This window comes from Balaenoptera borealis (assembly GCF_965194805.1).
Source record: "Balaenoptera borealis genome assembly, chromosome: 3".
Taxonomy (NCBI): Eukaryota; Metazoa; Chordata; class Mammalia; order Artiodactyla; family Balaenopteridae; genus Balaenoptera; species Balaenoptera borealis.
Window position 1 is genome coordinate 36,655,482 of NC_138866.1, and position 19,366 is coordinate 36,674,847.

The following is a 19,366-nucleotide window of genomic DNA, read 5'->3' on the forward strand; positions in this document are numbered from 1 at the left end:
TCAGAGGGCTGGACCACTCTTGGCTTCCACACCAGTTAGAGCTCTCCAGTGGTTACTAGAGTCTTTTCTTAGGCTATGTTGAAAAACAAGAGAAGTTCGAGGCTTCTGGAGGTGTAGTTTCCTTGGCTGTAGGTCCTCAGGGGAGTCCACGACCTTGGCAAACACTCAGACAGGCGGCTGGTTCTCTCCCAGCTGGGAGTAGGGGGCACTTGAAACATGAATGGCTAGGACTACAGACACTGTGTCAGAGAGAAGCAGGTCTTGTTGGTTGGCCCGTTACTTCCCCATTTAAAACCTTTCAATCCCCGCCCCCCCACCCCCACCCCGGGGGCCCTCTGAATAAAGTCTAAATTCCTCAGCATGGTCTGTAAGACCTTTCACGATCTTGCCCTGGTTTAAAACTTCTACTTCCTCTCCTAACACTCGCCTGGAGCGCTACACCCAGCGTACTGACCACCTGCAGTCTCAAATGTGTCTGGGCCTCTGCACGTGCTGTGCCTTCTGCCTAGAACGCACTCTCCTCCTCCACAGCCAGAGCTCCCTTTGCCTTGCCCACACCTTCTCCTCCTCAGGTCTTAGACAGCACCTCCCCTGGGAAGCCCTCCCTGTCTCCCCGGTCCACTGGCTTCAGGAAATGCCCCCATTTAGGTACTGGGTCAGGGCATCTGGGTGAATGCAGGTTTCCGGAGCCCCGGCCCAGCCCAGCGTGGCAGTGGTGGCAGTTACCGAGGAGGGAGCTGGAAAGCGAGCAGCAATCCCGGGGGAATGAGTCAGGGTCAGCAGCACTGCTACGAAAAGATTCTCCTCCCACTAGTAGCCCGGGAGGGTCTGGTTCTCTTTCAGTAAGGAGAGCGGCAGAGGTATATCTTCCTGCACCTTCAAATTCCCAAGCTTTCCTGTCTCTATTACTTCCTTCCCACCACACCCAGCGGAAACTCTGCTTCTACCTTTTCCAAGCTAATCTGCGCTCTTGATCCCATTCCCACTTTCCTTCTCTTCTCTTCCATCTCTTCCTTCTACCCAAACAAACTCAAAATTTTCCTACCTTTATAACAAAACCAACAAAAGTCCCTTCCCTTAGTACTGGATCCCCTAAAGGCTACTATCGCTTTCCTTTTTCACTGGTAAACTAACTGATGAGAAACTAGCAAAAATAGAGTACTCTTTATCTCAGATTCTTCTCCTCCAGCTACTGTAATCTGATTTCTACTCCACTGCCTTCCTGAAATGGCTTCTCACCTACGTCCCGAGCGACCCCTAAATCCAAAGGCTTCTTTTTGCCCCATCCTGAGCTCCCTTTAGCATCTGACATTGCTGACCACTCCCCACTCAAATTCCCTTTCTTATTTTGCCTTTGAAGGCCTTTGCTTTCCTCCTGACCCTTCTAATCACGCTTTCTCTTCAGCTAGCTCCTCTTTCTTTGCCTGTCTGCTATTCCTGAGGGCCACGTGAAGATACCTTTCAAAACCTTAAGACATGCACACCGATTAAGAGACATATCAAACCAACTGCAATGTATGGAAATTGTGTGGACCGTGACTGTAACAAACTTTTAAAATATGAGACAATAGGAGACATCTGGATACAAACTGCATATGTGACAATGTTAAGAAATTACCTTTTGTATTTTTAGGCCAGTAAATAGTAATTTAGTTATATTTTTTAATAGAGTGCCTATTTTTTTTGAGATATGTACTGAAATACTTATAGATGAAATGATATGATATCTGGAATTTACTTCAAAATAATCAAGGCGTGGAGAAGATGAGGGTATAGATGATACAAAGTTGACCTTAATGTGGTGACTGTTGATGCTATGCTATGGGTATGTGAGGGTTCATTATCCCATTCTCCCTACTTCTGTTTATGTTTGAAATCTTCCAATATAAAAAGTTTAAAATGTTTATATTTAGTTAAAATGTTTTAAATAACACTATAAGAGAAAAAAAAGCTGGCAACAAAGTCAGACGTACAATGATTTCAGGTACTGGAATTACCAGTCACAGAATGTAAAATAAATATAATCAGTATGTTGAACACAAAAAAATAAAAATAAGGTGGTAAGCCTTAACACTGGTGCACCGGTGGTCTTTGGGGGCAGAACTGTGGCAGAACTCCCCACTTTCTACTTTGTACATTTATATACTTGTTTTTCAACAAGTATGTGCAACTTTGTAATGAGGAAAAAAGATATGGAAATGGAGAATAGAGTAAGTTAAAAATGTATGTGTGTGTATACATACATAAAAGAAGATTTGGAAAGCTATACAATAACTGTTAACATGTTAACAGTCATACTCTTTTTGTGGGATTGTAAAGTTTTTTTGGTTGTTTTCGCTTAATGGTATTTTCTGGTTATTAAAAATAATATGATATTTTTAAACTTATTTCATAATTTTTAGAAGTAGGTATTTCCTAGGCTTCTGGCCTCAGTCAGTTCACTTTCCACTGTAATTCTGCACCGGCCCCTCTCAGGAAAACCAAACCCCTGCTTACTGAATTCTTGACCTGGACATCTCACAGGCAAGTCCAGTCAGCCCGTGGAACGCGCAGATACAGAGGGCCGACTGTACTATGTCATTTTACATAAGGGACTTGAGCATCTGCACATTTTGGGATCCTCAGGGGGCGAGGGTGTCTTAGAACCAATCCCCTGCGGATACCAAGGGCCGACTATACCTCAAATTCTGCACACTGAAAAAGTAACCTTGTTACCTTTCACCCCTCCATAAACATACCGGCTCTCCCACCTTCCTTGTCTCAATAGACAATGGTATCACCCACTCAGTGACCCAGACGTTCTTGCCTCCTTCCTCCCTTTGTCTCACAGCCAATCTTACCAGCTACTTCCCCCTGCACACAAGGCCGGATTTATCTGAGTTGCCTCTAGCATGACTCTTTGACTCTGTTCTCCTGCAAGTCTCCATCTCCCCCTTAGAGGAATGCATAATTGTCTTGTCTCCCGAGTTCTAATCTTGCCCCTCCATGTTACTACGGGAGAGGGCTTTCTAGAGCACAGATGCAATCCCATGACACATGCTCATAAAGGTTTGTGGAGTGACACCAAATAGAACTGGTGTGAGAACAGTGACTGAACAAGCCTCTGCCTCTGCAGCTCCCATTCTTACCGCTGTCTCCTCTCCACCTCCTCTGCCTCAGCCCTGTCTCATCACCATGAATTGGGGTGACATGGTGTCTGCAGCATTGCCTCTGAAAAAAAAGAGTATGGTCCAGCTCATGAGTCCTCTCTGACTTCAAACCTACGTTTTAATGTGTGATGGGACATGCTTAGACTTTAAAAGGGAATCAGTATCTACATTTCCAACAAAGCCAAACATTAACTTTGGCCTAAAACATACAAAAGTCTGCTTTCCTTTTCCTTAGCATCACCCCTAGCAGCTGGACTCCCAAGGTAATCCTAATACTCAGGTTTGCCACACTGAGTTGCTTAAACACAAAGCAGCTCCACCATGAAACGGTTGCCCCCATCTATTCTTCATGGTACTCCTTTCCCCATCTTTAACTGCACCCAATTTGTGTACTTGACACAGTCTGGTGTTTGGGGGGTTTTATTTTTACACTGTTTAAATTGAGATATAGCTTCCATTTATGCAGTAAAGCACATAAACCTTAAGTGGACAGCTTGATGAATTTTCTGCTATGTATATACCCATGTAACCACCACCCAGATCAATATATAGTCCATTTCCAGCACCTCAGAAGGTTCTCTTGTACTTTCCCCTACCAGTTGATAACCTGCAAAAAGTAACCACTATTCTGACCTCTATCAATACAGTTCTTTTCTTTTGTCTGTTACTGTAAACTTTTATATAAATAAAATCATACAATATTTACATTTTTGTGTCTGGCCTTTTTCATTCAACATTATGTCACACAATCTACCTTTTAAGTCATACCATCCCATGATATTCTCCAAAATCAAGTGGGGAATATACATGGGAAATCAATCAAGCCATTTTAAAGAATAATTTGGTAACGAACCAAAAGAAACTTTAGTTTATGAATATGAATGTTTTATGAATAATAAAGTCAGTGTGAAACTGATATCTATAAATTCGTTAGTAGGATCATACAGGAAAAAGTGCCACTTGGGATGGGTTATTATTAGATTAGCACTGAAAAATTAGTTTGAAAAATACTACAAAATAACTTCATTTATAAAGAAGATCAGTAAGTAAAAAGTATGGTGCAATTTTTATCATAAGAAGAGAGGATTGAGATGGCCTTTATATATATATGAAGACTGAGAAAAGAAAATACTGGCACTGAAAATTTACACCCACATTTTCTTGTGCTTTACCGTGTATATTTTGACTCCTGTGATTATCCTGTCTGTCTAATCTCAGAGCTATCTTGCTGTCTTTGTCACTATCTCACATTCACTAAGTATGATGTTTCAGGAGCTACTCGACTGAATCTTCTGTGACATATCTGAGAAGAAAAATTGAAATCACTGCTGTGGAAATGATAGATTACTCAAACACTGAAATAAATATTCCATGAAATGTAAACTTTTGATTTTGACTTTAATATAATGGTTAGCCTTTATTCATGTTTAATTGCTATTAAATATTTAATTATATTTATAATGTAACTATAAATTACATCTGCACAGCCAACTCCTTTTCTGACCTCCAGCCCCATTTGACCAACAGCCTAAGAGATGTGTCCACGTCATAGCAACCTAAAACACATCACCAGTTTTGCCTCTTTTATTCTGTATATGGGGGAAGGGCAATCCCAGCCAACCAATCACCCAAGCCAGACACCTGGGAGCCATTTCAGGCACTATATGGTATCAATCAATTCTATCCAAACATCCTGTCAATTTCATCTCTTGCATATTTCTTAGTCCTTCTCTCTCTGACTCTGTTTCTTACCTGGATAACTATTTATAATCCTCCTACAATTAGCCTTCTAATGGGCCCTGTGCCTCTAGTCTTCCTCTGCTTGAATCTAGTTGGTTGATTGTACTTGTTCAATAAACATTTGGTGAGTGCCTACTCTGTGAAGTTCTGCAGATGGCTCCAGGGACATGAAGATGACTAAGACAGTTCCTGCCATTGAGGGCTTGCGGTCTATCAGAGGGAGACAGTGTATAAAGTGGAAAGGACTTGGGTAAACCTTGGTTCAAAATGTCAGTTCTGCTACTTACTGGCTGGATGACTTTGGTTCAGTGGCTTAATCTCCCCGAGCTTTGTTTCTTCATCTATGAAATGGAGATATTAGTGCTCGCTTTCCATGGCTGTTTTAAGACTCAGAAAAATATGCAAATGTCTGCAATATAATAGGTGCACAGCAGATAGTGGCTAGTTTTGTTAGTTTAGTGATACACTTTTAATAGAGTCAGTATTTTCTCAATGGAGAATTAAAATTAGTTTTTTTTTTAATTTTTACTTTATTATTTATTTATTTTATTTTTGGCTGCATTGGGTCTTCGTTGCTGCGCACGGGCTTTCTCTCTAGTTGCGGCGAGCGGGGGCTACTCTTCGTTGCGGTGCGCGGGCTTCTCATTGTGGTGGCTTCTCTTGTTGTGGAGCACGGGCTCTAGGCATGTGGGCTTCAGTAGTTGCGGCACATGGGTTCAGTAGTTGTAGCTCGCGGGCTCTAGAGCGCAGGCTCAGTAGTTGCGGCGCACAGACTTAGTTGCTCCACGGCATGTGGGATCTTCCCGGACCAGGGATCGAACCCGTGTCCCCTGCACTGGCAGGCAGATTCTTAACCACTGCGCCACCAGGGAAGTCCAAAATTAGTTTTTCTAACCTAATAATTTTACCTTGTAAAATTTACAGTCTACTGCAGCAGGTATAATATATGGTCCCATTAATGTAAAACTCTATTTCTATAACTCAAAAATGCAATTTTATAAATTAGTTAAGAATATGGACTGTTAACCAAGTAGACCTAGATTTAAAACATCTTAATCACCTCTTAGCTGTGTGATTTGGCCAAGTCACTTAGTTTCCTTCAAACTTCTTAACCCTTTGACATCAGTTTCTTCATCTGTAAAATTGGATTAACACGCAGCTGTTTCAAAGGGTTGGTAAACTGATTAGCACAGTATCTGGTACATAGGAGCAGCTGATAAATGTCATCAGAAAGGGATATCAGGAAGGCTGCCAAAATGGTTATCTCTAGATGCTGCGATTGCAGCAGATATTTATTTTATTCTTTATACTCTTCTGTACCGCTTGAATTTTTTTATCCCAAACACACGTAATTTTCATAAAAGCTATAATAAAGTTTTGTTAAAATTTACCTTCTGAATTCAAGAGTTCTGGTTTCATCTTTCCAGTACCACATCCCTAATCGTAATCCCAACTGCTGTAAAATGAAATGATTGCAGCAAAAATAAGTAAAGGTTCAATTTACAATCCACATGTCACAATGAACTTTTAACAATAATTCTCACTAGTTGCTATTTAACTCTATTCAATAAAGATGTAGAGTCTTAAACTGTTGTGTTTTTTTTAACTTGAAGCCAGGATTTTATCTTTTTTGATTGTTTTTGGGTGTAGTTTCACTAGAAAGGAAGGAAGGGAGGAAAGTAGGGGAGAAAGGAAGGAAGGGAAAGAAGAGAGGAAGGCTAGGAGCCTGCGTCACCTCACCATAGCAATTTACTGATTAACTGGGACTCAGACCACAATAAACTGGTGCCCAAGGCAGCCCCAATCTTTCAGAGGAGTTACACAGCGGCTCTAACCCTGACCCCACCCTTGGGAGGAAGTGGGCGAAGTACCAGGTTATCCTTTCCAAGCCGTGGTAGCTACCAGCCTCCAGCCTCTCCTCTCTGGGGATCCCACCCAGAGCAGGACTGCTTCCTCCGCAGGACGGCTATTTATTTTTCAGCCAACCAATTCGAGATGGTGCGGTGGAACTTCCCTATACCTAGATATCTGTGGGGGGTGGGGGGGAGCCGGAATTCAATTCTGACCGTTTGCCGAACACACCTCCATCGTCTGGGTTTTGTGGACAACTAAGGCCAGGTCTCCTCGAGTGAGCCTCGCCCCGGGCTAAGGCGGCGCCCCCGCCTGGGGAGGGCGGAGAGCAGGGCCTTGGCCGAGGGAATGGAGGGCGTCGCTGCACCGCCACCGAGCCCCAATCGGGCGCCGCGGGCTGGCGCCGCGGGCGGGCGGGGGTCGGCCTTCCACCCGCCGCGGGCTGGGGGCGGCCCAGGTGCACTTACATCCGGCTAGTCGGCCTGCGAGTCCAACCGCCGCCTCCTCGAATAAAACTCGGGCACACGATACGTGGTCTCCCGCTGGCCGCATTAGACCGACCTTCGCGGAGGCAACTGCCCGTGAGCGCCGAGAAACCCCGCCGACGCTGGGCGGGGGCGGGACCCTGCTTCCTCCGCGGCGGTGGCGGGCGGGTGTCGCTGCCGCCCATGCTGACACCTTTGGCTGCTGTGGCTCCCTAGCGTCTCACAGCAAAGCTGCCCCGGGGCTCCTTCTTTAGAGGTCAGTTCTTCGTGCCTTCCCACCGAGAAGTCAACCACATCACTGGTTTTTTGTTTTTAATTAGAATAACTTTTTTTTTTTTTTTTTTTTTTGGAGTGGACAGAGCAAGTTCCTATTCCAACTCCCTGCTCCAAAAATCCACTTAATATGTTATTCTCAGATAGAAGATGTATCCGATATTAAACTAATAAGAACAGATACTACACTTGATCTTAGCCAAAAGGTCTTCGGTTCCTTAGGGAAGCTTCCCCTTTGTTCCAAAGTTTAATAGCACTAACTGAAGTTCAAATCCAGGTTAGGAAAATAAAAACAAATAAAATAAAATATAAAACATACAGGTTGGGACTAGGTTAATTTAGGGCGGGGCGTGGCAGGAGGGGAGCAAGGGAGGAAATAAGGTTTTCAAAACTGGGTTCTGCTGCATAACTAGATGTGGAACCCATTTGAAGATACCCAAATGAGGGGTTTATGAGGCTCTTTAAGGAGTAATGTGTGTAAAGCATCACCCTGAATAAGTACTCAAAATTAGTGTCTCTCAAAGCAGAGAAACTTGCTTTGTATCAATCGGTTTTCAACTGATATTTCTGTATTTACACTTTTCAAATCATGTGTCCTGTAACTTCTTCTTGCAACTGAGTTGATATGCAGATTGTTTGGTATTTTTTTCCTTCCATCACTGATGTAAGCAATGCTAGATGACACTACATGACTGGGAATGCCTAACATATTCTGCTTTTGTTTTATCCCCACAGCTTAATTAGCGTTAAAGAGATGGTTAGTAAATAGTGATTGTATACTCACATAAACTTTAAAAACATAGCAATAGATATCCCACTGCTTCCCCTTCCCCCAACCCTCCCAGTCTCACTACTTGGTAACACACACTCACTGGTCACAGTGGTATAAAATTGTAATCATCTAGATTCATGTTCCACTCACTTGAGTCCACTGCTGGCAGCTGTTCTGGTTGGCTCAGATATAAGGAAACCCACCTGTACGCTGGCAGTGCTGCTTTCAGGCTGTAGCCTTAGAGGCTGGCTTATTACAAGATGACTCACTTAAAAAGAATTTAGCAAAATATCCCAATCACCAAAAGCTTTTCTCCAAGCAGGGTATTTAACTTTGGGTGGGAAGAGGAGAAATAATGAGCTGAAGCTCCAAAAAGGACTGAGAGAGACCAAGGACTCTGGATGGTACCCATTCCCAACACTTCCAGGCAACCTCTTCAGTTATCTCAATGAGTGAAGAAATGCTAATAGAAAACCAAAGATCTTTTATACCTTACCATGTTTAACTTTAGGCTGTCTAAAATACAAAACTAAGGTAAAAATAAAAGCGTTGAGAACCCAGAACAATGACCTACAGAGAAGTTACATGACAAGTTACGTCGCATGTGGTAGAGGGACATAATATTTAAAGGAAAGCCTCGATAACTCTTAAGGAACCATCTTATATTTCTGTATCACTAGGCCCTAACAAAAGAGGGAATAAAAAAATTGTTTTTATGGCTCTAAATCATTATTTATTTTAAAAGTGACCCACTCATTTCTTAGGTTAGATTTTTCACCAGTTAGATTTTTTGTTAAATGGCATGAGAAACTCACAACCTAAAATGGAAATATAATTTTCTTTAAAAAAAAAAACCAAACAATTCACGATGCTATAAAGTAGGGATAAAGGTGCCATCTAAAATATTTAATAATTTCAAGTGTCCTGTGAGGGAAAGTTGTTTTTTTTTTTTTGCCTAGTTAAGATAAATATCTCAAGGTCAAAGAACTCAGAGCATATGACATAGAACTAAGTTGCTGGTCTCAAATTTTAGGCCCAAGATATTAACTGGATATAATGCATGCTTATACTATGAAAAAGTCATAATGGACAGATTTTCAAAGTGTTATAATTCTACTTTTAAAACGAACATGTAAGAAAACAACGCCAGTATTTGAATTAGCAACTCCATTTTTGATTGCTTATTTCCCCAATCTTCAATTCACAAACATCCCGATCTATACTTAAAGGGGTGGAGGAAAAGAGCCTATGACTTCATTTGTTCTAAGAGAAAGACATTTCAACATTAAGTATTACTCTATTAAATTTTAGAAATACATATACCCTAAAATATTTCCATCCCAAGAGCTATATCAAGAGTAAAACTTGGCTCTTTCTCTAAAGATCCATAATTTTTCTTCAAGGATTTAAATTCTGTATCTAATTTTAATGCTTAAGGATAGTTCTTCACAACAGTTTTCTCATACCTACTTACACATTATACAGAAGCAATTGAATATTCCTGTTGTTCCTTAACCTAAATATATGTATTCCCTTAGCAATTGTCTTGTGACATATGGATCTGAGATACTTTAAAATTTCAATTCCAGTGTTCAAAAGCAAGGGAAATATACCCCACAATACAACTTTTATAAACTACATTCAACTTAAAGTAGGTGAATACCTTATCATGGGCCCAGTATTTGAGCTTCATAAAAAGAAATCTTTTGATTTCATCTAGGTAGCCAGGTTATATTCATGTTTAAAATTGTACATAGGATAAAGAAATTCTTAGCTCTCCTTGACATATTGAATAGGTGATACATTAAATATCCTATCATGCATGCTAAATTTAAAGATGTAAAGAGCACTAATATCTCCTAATACACAAGTCAAGTGCATGCATTTCCATTACACATATCAAATTAATATGATAAAAAATTTAGGGTAAGCTTGTTTTGAAATTTCATACATCTGAAACACTGTAAACAACCTGCTATGTCTTATTTTGACAGGTGTCTAGATTCATTGCCTCAAAACAGCCATTTTGTTAATCAGACATTCAGATAAGAAGAAATTAAGTCCCCATTCTGATAAATGTACTTTTTCAATCCCTTAGCATTCTATATGTATCGCATTAGCTTTAGTCATGACAACTAGTCCCTAGCATAACACTACTTTCAAGTGATGCTAACTATTCCTTAAACTGTAATTTAGCCTCATCCTAAGCTCAAGTACTTTTTCCATTATCATTTGACTACAGCTGATCTAACATCTGCTAAGGAGTTCCCAGGAGTTATCGAGTTACCAGTTTCAACTGACCCCTGGAAACACTGAATGGCTACTTCAGTGGCTTTATCTTAGCAATGTTCAGATCTAGGTAAATTTGAGAAGACAGAATTAAAAACACTCGAGGCTAGGACTTTTACAAATTACTTTTCAAAATAATGGAAAATGAAGTATCTACATAGATTGATGTTAGTGTTACAGCAGGTTACCAGAGGCCAGGCCAAAGAGACTACCATTGGTCATTTTTCTGATACTTTAAAAACTAATCTCTCCCAAAATGAGGTCTAAAATGAGTCATACTAATAACAAATTGCACTTACAGAAAGACTCCATTATACTTTATATACTTTGAAGGTAAAGCAAGGGATAAACACTTTCAATAAAGGACTAATAAAAGGTTAAGAATGTGTGTTATCTTGGTAAAAACTCATATTAAACGTCACTCTAAGGCTACTAATCACCTGATTCTGTTAGTACCAAGGTAGTTTGTCAAATATTTATACGATGCTATCTGCAGTCAATGAAACACCCTTAACGCCTCCTTGCTGAAAACTTTCCACCCTGGCATGAGCACTGAAAAACCCAAGTTATGTCCAGCTTTCAGAGTGTAAAGAGCAACTACCTTTTTAAAAATGTTTATTTTGAAGCAATTTCACAACTGCCTTTTTATCTCCCCACCCCACCCAAATGAGACCTGCTAAAAAAGAAAAAAAGTATACGTACAAAGAGTCAGCTCTTCTGTGAGAGGATCATTACTAAAGCTCAATATTTTTAGGCTGCTTTGTTCTCTCGTTTTTATATTATTTCAAAAATTAATCTCTGCATGATATGGAAGTGTCCACTACTAAATTTAAAATTAGCTTCTATAAGTCACTGTTATGAGCAACATGAAGCAAATCTACATCACTCGGAAGAAGATATTAAAATGTCTGTATGGTGAAAACATTAGGTTAACTATGCATTTTCCAATCAGCTTTTACTGAATTTCTTCCACATTCTCCTTAAAGAGAATCAATCAGAACAAAGCAGATGTGTCATTCCACTAAAATATGAACCCCCTCCTCTCCTAAGGATATGGATTTTAAAGCTTAAGCCCAGGATAGTGGATCTCAAAGGATTGTAATATTCCTATCTGTAACAATCTCAAATCGGAAATACTGGAAAATGGACAAGTTGTATATTGACGAAATACAGGACTATCTTGCAGTTTGTCTTCTAAAACAGAAATATATTCTAGTGATTTAAGGCAGGTATTGAAAAGGCATTATGATTCTCAAATCAGAAGAAAAAACTATATTATCTTCCTCTAACCTGCAAGTAATTTAACTGCTGAAAACATATTCTTCTTGAATTTGCCATAAGCCCAGAAGTTGAGCTGTTTTACTAGAAAATTAAAGTTAACAAATTTGACTAAATTTGGAGTCAGTATTAAGTGGCTTTAACGTTTGCCTGCTGGATCTTGTTTCAGGCACCTGTATGTTGCAGAAAGCAACTTGTTTCATACTATGTTGGGCTATTATCAATAGACAACACCTGCCCCAGCTTTTGTTTAGAGAAATAATCATTCTGTACTTAACCCTGGAACATACCTTGTATTCTGTTGGAATATTCAGGTGGATTTTCACTTGAATACTTAAGCCAAGCCTTAGGAGTTTGGGCATACTGTCAGACCCCACTCTGGTTTCTGTATTAAAAGGGGGGAAAACGTTTACCCAGATCTTTTCCCCTTAAGTTGCTGGTAATTCAAAGCAGGAACCTCATCAGAAAATTAGGCAAGACTGAGTTAGATAAATTTCATCTTATACTAATATCTTAGTTAAAGACCAACATGGGTAAAACAGTAAGAAGGGAAAATTGAAAACTCCAACACAATAATTTTTAGATCAATTTCAGCTTTACTTTTAAATTTGTATTTATGCATTTGTTTGCAAAAAGTATGCCTCCCCTTAACATTACTGCAATGTTCACTTTCCTCTTAAAGTAGTACATAAAAATAAACAATTCAAGCTTCTGTATATTTTATTGTTACCAAGCTTCCACAGACCATGTGTGCAAACTTCAGGTTTCCCATCTCAAAACTCCATGTACAAACTAAGCTAACCAAAAACGCTCAAGTCAGCAAATACGCAAAATACATTAAAGACAAACCTCAAATAATGTTTTTAAAAGCCAAACTTTAGAACTAACCTTTTATAATTAAACTAAGTTGTTGCACCTTTCCTTTCATAAGCATACACCGGGCTAAACACTTCCAACAATAGATGTCATACTTGGCACAAGGACATTTCAAAGAAGAATCAAAAACAAAAGGAAAAAGAGAGAAAGGAAAAGAGGTTTACGCTGACTCGAGTCCAAGTTTAGTCCACTTCCTCGATGGTCGGTCCCCCGGAGGCTCCTGAACCACCGCTGCCGCCGCCGCCAGGGCCACCTTGGTAAAGTTTGCTGATGATGGGGTTGCAAACTCTTTCGAGCTCTTTCTGCTTGTGTTCATACTCATCTTTTTCCGCCATCTGGTTTCGGTCGAGCCAGTTGATCACCTCCTGACACTTGTCGAGGATCTTGCTTCTGTCTTGTTCGCTAATCTTGCCCCTCAGTTTCTCGTCTTCCACCGTCTGCTTGATGTTGTAGGTATAGGACTCCACGGCGTTTTTGGCGGCCACTCGGTCGCGATTGGCCTCATCTTCCGACTTGTACCGCTCCGCCTCCTGCACCATCCGGTCAATGTCGTCCTTGCTCAGACGACCCTTGTCGTTGGTAATGGTGATTTTGTTTTCTTTACCGGTGCTCTTGTCGGCGGCGGTGACGTTGAGGATGCCATTGGCGTCGATGTCGAAGGTGACCTCGATCTGGGGCACCCCGCGGGGCGCCGGGGGAATCCCGGTCAGGTCGAACTTGCCCAGCAGGTTATTGTCCTTCGTCATGGCCCGTTCGCCCTCGTACACCTGCACCAGCACGCTGCTCTGGTTGTCTGAGTAGGTGGTGAAGGTCTGTGTCTGCTTGGTGGGGATCGTGGTGTTCCTTTTGATGAGTGGAGTCATGACGCCGCCAGCCGTCTCAATGCCCAGCGACAACGGGGTCACGTCGAGTAGCAGCAGGTCCTGCACGTTCTCTGACTTGTCCCCGATGAGAATGGCCGCCTGCACCGCGGCTCCGTAGGCCACCGCCTCGTCAGGGTTGATGCTCTTGTTCAGCTCCTTGCCATTGAAGAAATCCTGCAGCAGCTTCTGGATCTTGGGGATGCGAGTGGAGCCGCCCACCAGCACGATCTCCTGGATCTGGCCCTTGTCCAGCTTGGCGTCGCGCAGCGCCTTCTCCACCGGCTCGAGGGTCCCGCGGAACAGGTCGGCGTTGAGCTCCTCGAAGCGGGCGCGGGTGATGGACGTGTAGAAATCCACGCCCTCGTAGAGCGAGTCGATCTCGACGCTCGCCTGAGTGGACGAGCTCAGGGTGCGCTTGGCTCGCTCGCAGGCGGTGCGGAGCCGCCGCACGGCGCGCTTGTTGGGTGTAATGTCCTTCTTGTGCTTGCGCTTGAACTCCTCCGCCAGGTGGCTCACCATGCGGTTATCGAAGTCCTCACCGCCCAGGTGGGTGTCGCCAGCCGTGGACTTCACCTCGAAGATGCCGTCCTCGATGGTCAGGATGGACACGTCGAAGGTGCCGCCGCCCAGGTCGAAGATGAGCACGTTCTTCTCGCCGCCCGCGGAGCCCTTCTTGTCCAGGCCGTAGGCGATGGCCGCCGCCGTGGGCTCGTTGATGATGCGCAGCACGTTGAGGCCCGTAATGGTGCCCGCGTCCTTGGTGGCCTGGCGCTGCGAGTCATTGAAATAGGCCGGGACGGTGATGACCGCGCTCTGCACCTTGCCCCCTAGGTAGGCTTCGGCGATCTCCTTCATCTTAGTGAGGACCATGGAGGAGATCTCCTCCGGGAAGAAGGTCTTGATCTCTCCCTTGTACTCCACCTGCACTTTGGGCTTCCCTCCCTCGCTCACCACCCGGAATGGCCAGTGCTTCATGTCCGACTGCACTGTGGCGTCCTCGAACTTCCGACCGATCAGCCTCTTGGCATCGAAGATGGTGTTGGTGGGGTTCATGGCCACCTGGTTCTTGGCGGCGTCCCCGATAAGGCGCTCGCTGTCGGTGAAGGCCACGTAGCTAGGGGTGGTGCGGTTGCCCTGGTCGTTGGCAATGATCTCCACCTTGCCATGTTGGAAGACCCCCACGCACGAGTAGGTGGTGCCCAGGTCGATGCCGATAGCCGGGCCGCGGGCAGACATCCTGACTGAGACAGGCAAGCGACGTTAGACGACAACAGCAAGGGCAGAAAATCCGCGGCCTCAACTAACGGTCACCTCGCACCAAGCACCGCGAGCGCAACCACCGTATGCCTCTCCTTTCGCTCGGCTCCCCACTCTTATAGTCGCCTCCCTGCCGCCTTCAGAGCCAATCCGCTCTCGGGACCGCCCGCCACAGGCTTGCTTGGGCCGGAGTGACCCGCCTGCGGCCCAACAGACTTCTAGTTGGATGAGGGGCGGGACTACGGCCCGCGCGAGGACGCGACGGGCGGACGTTATGCAAGTGAGGCCCCGCCCACGCGCCCCAGGCGGCCAGTTGCCTCCGAGGCTCACTAGCAACCTGCGGCTTGGGGGCTTTAGGTTCGCGCCCCACGCCTTTTCTCGATCTTCGCCTTTCCTAAGGCGGGATTCGTCGACGTCCGTTGGATTGGCAGGAAACGCGGCCAATAAGCAGCGCGGACTCCCAAGTGGGGTGGGGAAGGAAGTGCTGGGGCGTGGCGCCGGGAGGAGGCGCGGAAGGGGAGCGCGGAGAGGGGAGCTACCTTGGCCCTTCGCTCAGTTCTTAAGGCCTGAAATGCCGTCCAGTTCCTAGTGTGTCCACCAACCTAGCTCGTAGGGGCGGGGCAATTTATTCTGAGTTGGTGACCAGGAGGAACTAGGGCCAGAGCAGGCATTTTTCTAACGCCGGCGCGCGGGCGTTGGCTTGGCTTGGCCTGGGCGTGAGGGCGGCTCCTGCCCCCGGGGAGGAGCGGGGGTTGGGGGGAGACAAAGAGAAATGACGCGGAAGTTCCTAGGATGGGCCGTCGGCCTCCTGGAGTTTAATTTTGCGTGCTTCGCGGCGTCTCAGTGAGTGTGAGCGCTGGATGAAAACTGCCTGGCGGGCGGGGACAGCAGGAGCCCGGGAGAGCGCCCGGAGAGGCTGACCGTTTTTCCGCGCCGCGCGCGAGTCGGCCTGCAGAGTGGGAGACGGGAGTGGTTGCAACTCGTCTTCCCAAGAGTGTTTGTAAACTTTCTCGACCTCGCTTTCCGTTTTCCCAGCTTGTCCTGCCACTTTAAGCTTCCTAGTTTCACCTCCCTGTTCTCTCCACTGCTTTCCTTATTTTCCGTTTCAAGTGCTTTATCCGCCGCTTTGAGTTCTTCACGAGGAAGTCTATAGTCAAAACCCACACTTTGAAGTACCATAAAATAACCCAGCCTCAACGCCTCTCACGATTCTCTCAACCCCAGGCTAAGCACGCGCGATCATGTTTATGACTGAGTTATGTTTATGAATGAGCTCAACTGAGTGAGATTATTTTCTTTAGCTATGCTGAAGTTACACTAGAGGCGTAAACTCTCAGAGAAGGTAGGTGAAAAGGAGCGCAACTTATTCTGTAACGTTTAAGAGAAATATATGGGAGTAGGTCTGGAGGTATTGTCTGGCACCAAGTGATAGGTGGTAGAGCCAGGCTCCTATAAATGGGCTCCGGAAGGAGGACAGTAACAAAACAGCGATAACCCTTCACATTATGTGGGGGAGCTGGAGACAGTAATTCAGTTAGCTTTAAGAAGTCCCAGGATGTGAGGTAAAAAGACAAATGCAAAAATAATCTGTCTTTATGAGGTTGAGAGCCCAATAAAGAGATAAAAATAATTCGAGAGAAGTGCTATAGGGAACACAGAGGCGGGGGCACATCCAGACAGGATAAAGTATGTTCCTGAGGGCTTCCTGGAAGAGGTGACATGCCTGAGCCAGGTGCTGACCTTTGCCATTCTTTGCATGGGTTGTAGCATGGGCAAAGATGAGAGCGGCATGTGCTGGCGGCAACTACAAGTTCAGTGCGGAAGATTAGTGTCCCTACGTGGGGAGGGATATGAACCAGAAACAGCCTCTTCAGGAGGACAAGATACATTTAAGAGCTTTATATGCCGTGATCTTTTTCCTGAGGCTGTGGGAAGGGGAAACTCCTTTGAAGGAGGCTAATGTATAGTTAATATCAAAGTTGTTTGGGACAGTGCTGGAGAAAAGTTTTTGTCTGAGAAACACAAAAGTTATCTGTGACCAAAAAGTAATGTTGACAGAATCCAATTAAGTCAATCAATGGACATTTAAGTTTCTTTTATCTAGTTGTGTATGTAATTTCCAATTTTTAAAAACACATCTACTATTAATTTGTTAATATTTCACAATTCACATCTCTTTTTCCACAAAAGAAGTTAAGGAAAAAATTTGAACCAGGAAAACTTTTTTTTTTTAATTAGGAAAACAAAGATCAAAAAGTTTCTATTGAAGTTGCCTTAAATTGTGAGTACAGATTTCTTGATTTTATTCTTAGAAATTCTTGTCTTTTGTGTAGTTAAAAAAGGGAGCGGAGGGAATTAGTGGGCTGGAGAGCAATGCAAATTCTTTGTAGAACTAATGATATGATGTGATTTAGGGACAGGGTCCCAACTACAACTGAAAGCAGAAGAGAATTGTGAGAAACACAATCTCTTCAGATCTCTTGTGTTCAGACAGTCCTCACACACTTACCTCAAGCAAAGCAAGATTGCAAAAAAGCAGACATACCAGTTCTTACACGCAAACACTAAAATTACAGCTTCAGAAGGGAGAGGTTCTTTTGTATAGTAACTATGTCCTCTATGCACAGTTATTGCAAACAAATCTTGCAATCTAACTGCCACATTCATCTTTTTTTTAAAATTAAGTTTATTTATTTTTGGCTGCATCGGGTCTTCGTTGCGGTGCGCGGGCTTCTCATTGCAGTGGCTTGTCTTGTTGCGGAGCACGGGCTCTAGGTGCGCGGGCTTCAGTAGTTGTGGCACGTGGGCTCAGTAGTTGTGGCTCGCAGGCTCTAGAGCATAGGCTCCGTGTCCAGTAGTTGTGACACACGGGCTTAGTTGCTCTGTGGCACGTGGGATCTTCCCGGACCAGGGCTTGAACCCGTGTCTCCTGCATTGGCAGGCGGATTCTTAACTACTGCGCCACCAGGGAAGTCCCACATTCATCTTTAACACAGCTTTCTGAAACCAGAGTAGCAATTTTATCTGTATTTTCATTAGGTATATGTATTTTTTCTGCTCTAACTTTTCACCTAGTAAATTGATATTTCATAAGTTTCATACTTTAAATAGCATCCTGAGCTTTTCCCAAAAAGACACAATATTTGCATTTTTATTTCCTATGAAATAAACTTTTGCAATCCTAGAACATTATCATATACTGACCATTCTTGGAGTTTTTATATTTTTCCTTATTTGTATTGATTTTTTTTAAATGTTCTTTTCTACTTGATGATTGTGGCTTATAATGCATTAAACATGTAGCCCATTAAAAATGGTCAAATTAGCAAATTTATGATCCAGCGAAATTCATCAATGCCAGTAATGGTGTGGCAAAACAGGTAAACCCTACTGGTGGGAATGTAAATTAGTACAATCTTTCTGGAGGGCAATGTGACAATATTTTTTCTTTACCTTAAGTATGATCATACCCTTCATTTAGCGTTACTCTGGGGGATTTATCCTAAGGAAATAATAAAACATGCAGGTATATTATTTATGATAACAATGATAAAAGAGAAATGGCTTAAATATCTGACAATGAGAAAATGATGTTTTGAATTATAGTCATGGATTATTATGTAGCCCTAAAAATTGTTTACAAGATTTTTAATGACATGGGAAAATGTTCTTGGTATAATTAAGGGGAAAAATAAGATACAAGGCTTTTGTATATTCTTATCCTATATGTAGGATAATCATATATATGAAAATTGCATAAAAATGGTTATTTTAGAGGCTAGGATTATCAGTAATTTTTCTAAATTTTCTTGTACTTTTACAATTGATTTTTAAAGCTTGACTATTAACATTCAACTGAAAGTTTTCTGATCCTACTATTTACATAGAAATTACTACTGATTTTCAACAGGTGTAATCTGACAGATTATAAATAGTAGGATGTTTCAAAATATTTTTAAAATCCAAGGACTGAGATTTTATACAGTCTAGAAAAAACAAGAGCTTTAATAGGTATCAAATTTTCTCTGATTAATTCCCCAAACCCAGAAGAGTACCTGGAAAACAGTAGTAATTTACTAGCTCAATGTTTATTAAAAGTGACCTGAGGCATATTATTTAACAAAAAAAACCTGGAAATAATAACTTGTTTTTTCCTGTATAAGAGGAAGGTTCTCTGCCTACCTCTTACATTTCTGAACTAAATAATACTGCAGAGACCAAAAGTTGAAACAAATTCACATCTGAAAATATTTGTACCTAGAGATACAAAGATGAATAAGATGAGGTCTAAAACTGTGTGCTTGGGTAGTCAGGCCTGCCCTAAGGAGACTAAGTGAGCAAGAATACATTTTTTCCAGAATTACTAGGAAAAAAATTTAACAGATTTTCTGGAACCCTCTCAATCCCTACCCAGGCACAACCTTCATAAAGGTTGTGGATTGTTTTGAAGAGGTAATGTTGGCCTGAAGAGAAGGTGGAGTCAGTAGCAGCCTATAATTTGAGGACCTATCAGCAAACTGGAGTTCAACTGTT

At 42.9% G+C, this 19,366-nt stretch overlaps 2 protein-coding genes across 13 annotated transcripts in view; both read right to left on the reverse strand.

Annotated features, from left to right (window-relative positions):
* PPP1R36 (protein phosphatase 1 regulatory subunit 36) overlaps positions 1 to 12,414 on the reverse strand; it is a 38,165-nt gene extending 25,751 nt beyond the window's left edge. For 4 of the 12 annotated variants that reach the window (XM_082386635.1, XM_082386644.1, XM_082386639.1 and 1 more), the window contains exon 1: positions 7,208 to 12,414. In XM_082386635.1, the coding sequence (XP_082242761.1) occupies positions 7,208 to 7,410 (203 nt within the window). In that variant the 5' untranslated portion in view covers positions 7,411 to 12,414. Of the gene's footprint in view, positions 1 to 6,280; positions 6,346 to 6,760; positions 6,918 to 6,971; positions 7,053 to 7,207 lie in introns of all 12 variants that reach the window. The other 8 variants (XM_082386637.1, XM_082386642.1, XM_082386638.1 and 5 more) reach the window with 4 other exon arrangements.
* A 125-nt stretch (positions 12,415 to 12,539) lies between these two features.
* Positions 12,540 to 15,045, reverse strand: HSPA2 (heat shock protein family A (Hsp70) member 2). The gene has a single exon (XM_082386565.1). The coding sequence runs from the start codon at positions 14,810 to 14,812 to the stop codon at positions 12,896 to 12,898; it is 1,917 nt and encodes a 638-aa protein (XP_082242691.1). The 5' UTR covers positions 14,813 to 15,045; the 3' UTR covers positions 12,540 to 12,895.
* Positions 15,046 to 19,366: the final 4,321 nt, after the last annotated feature.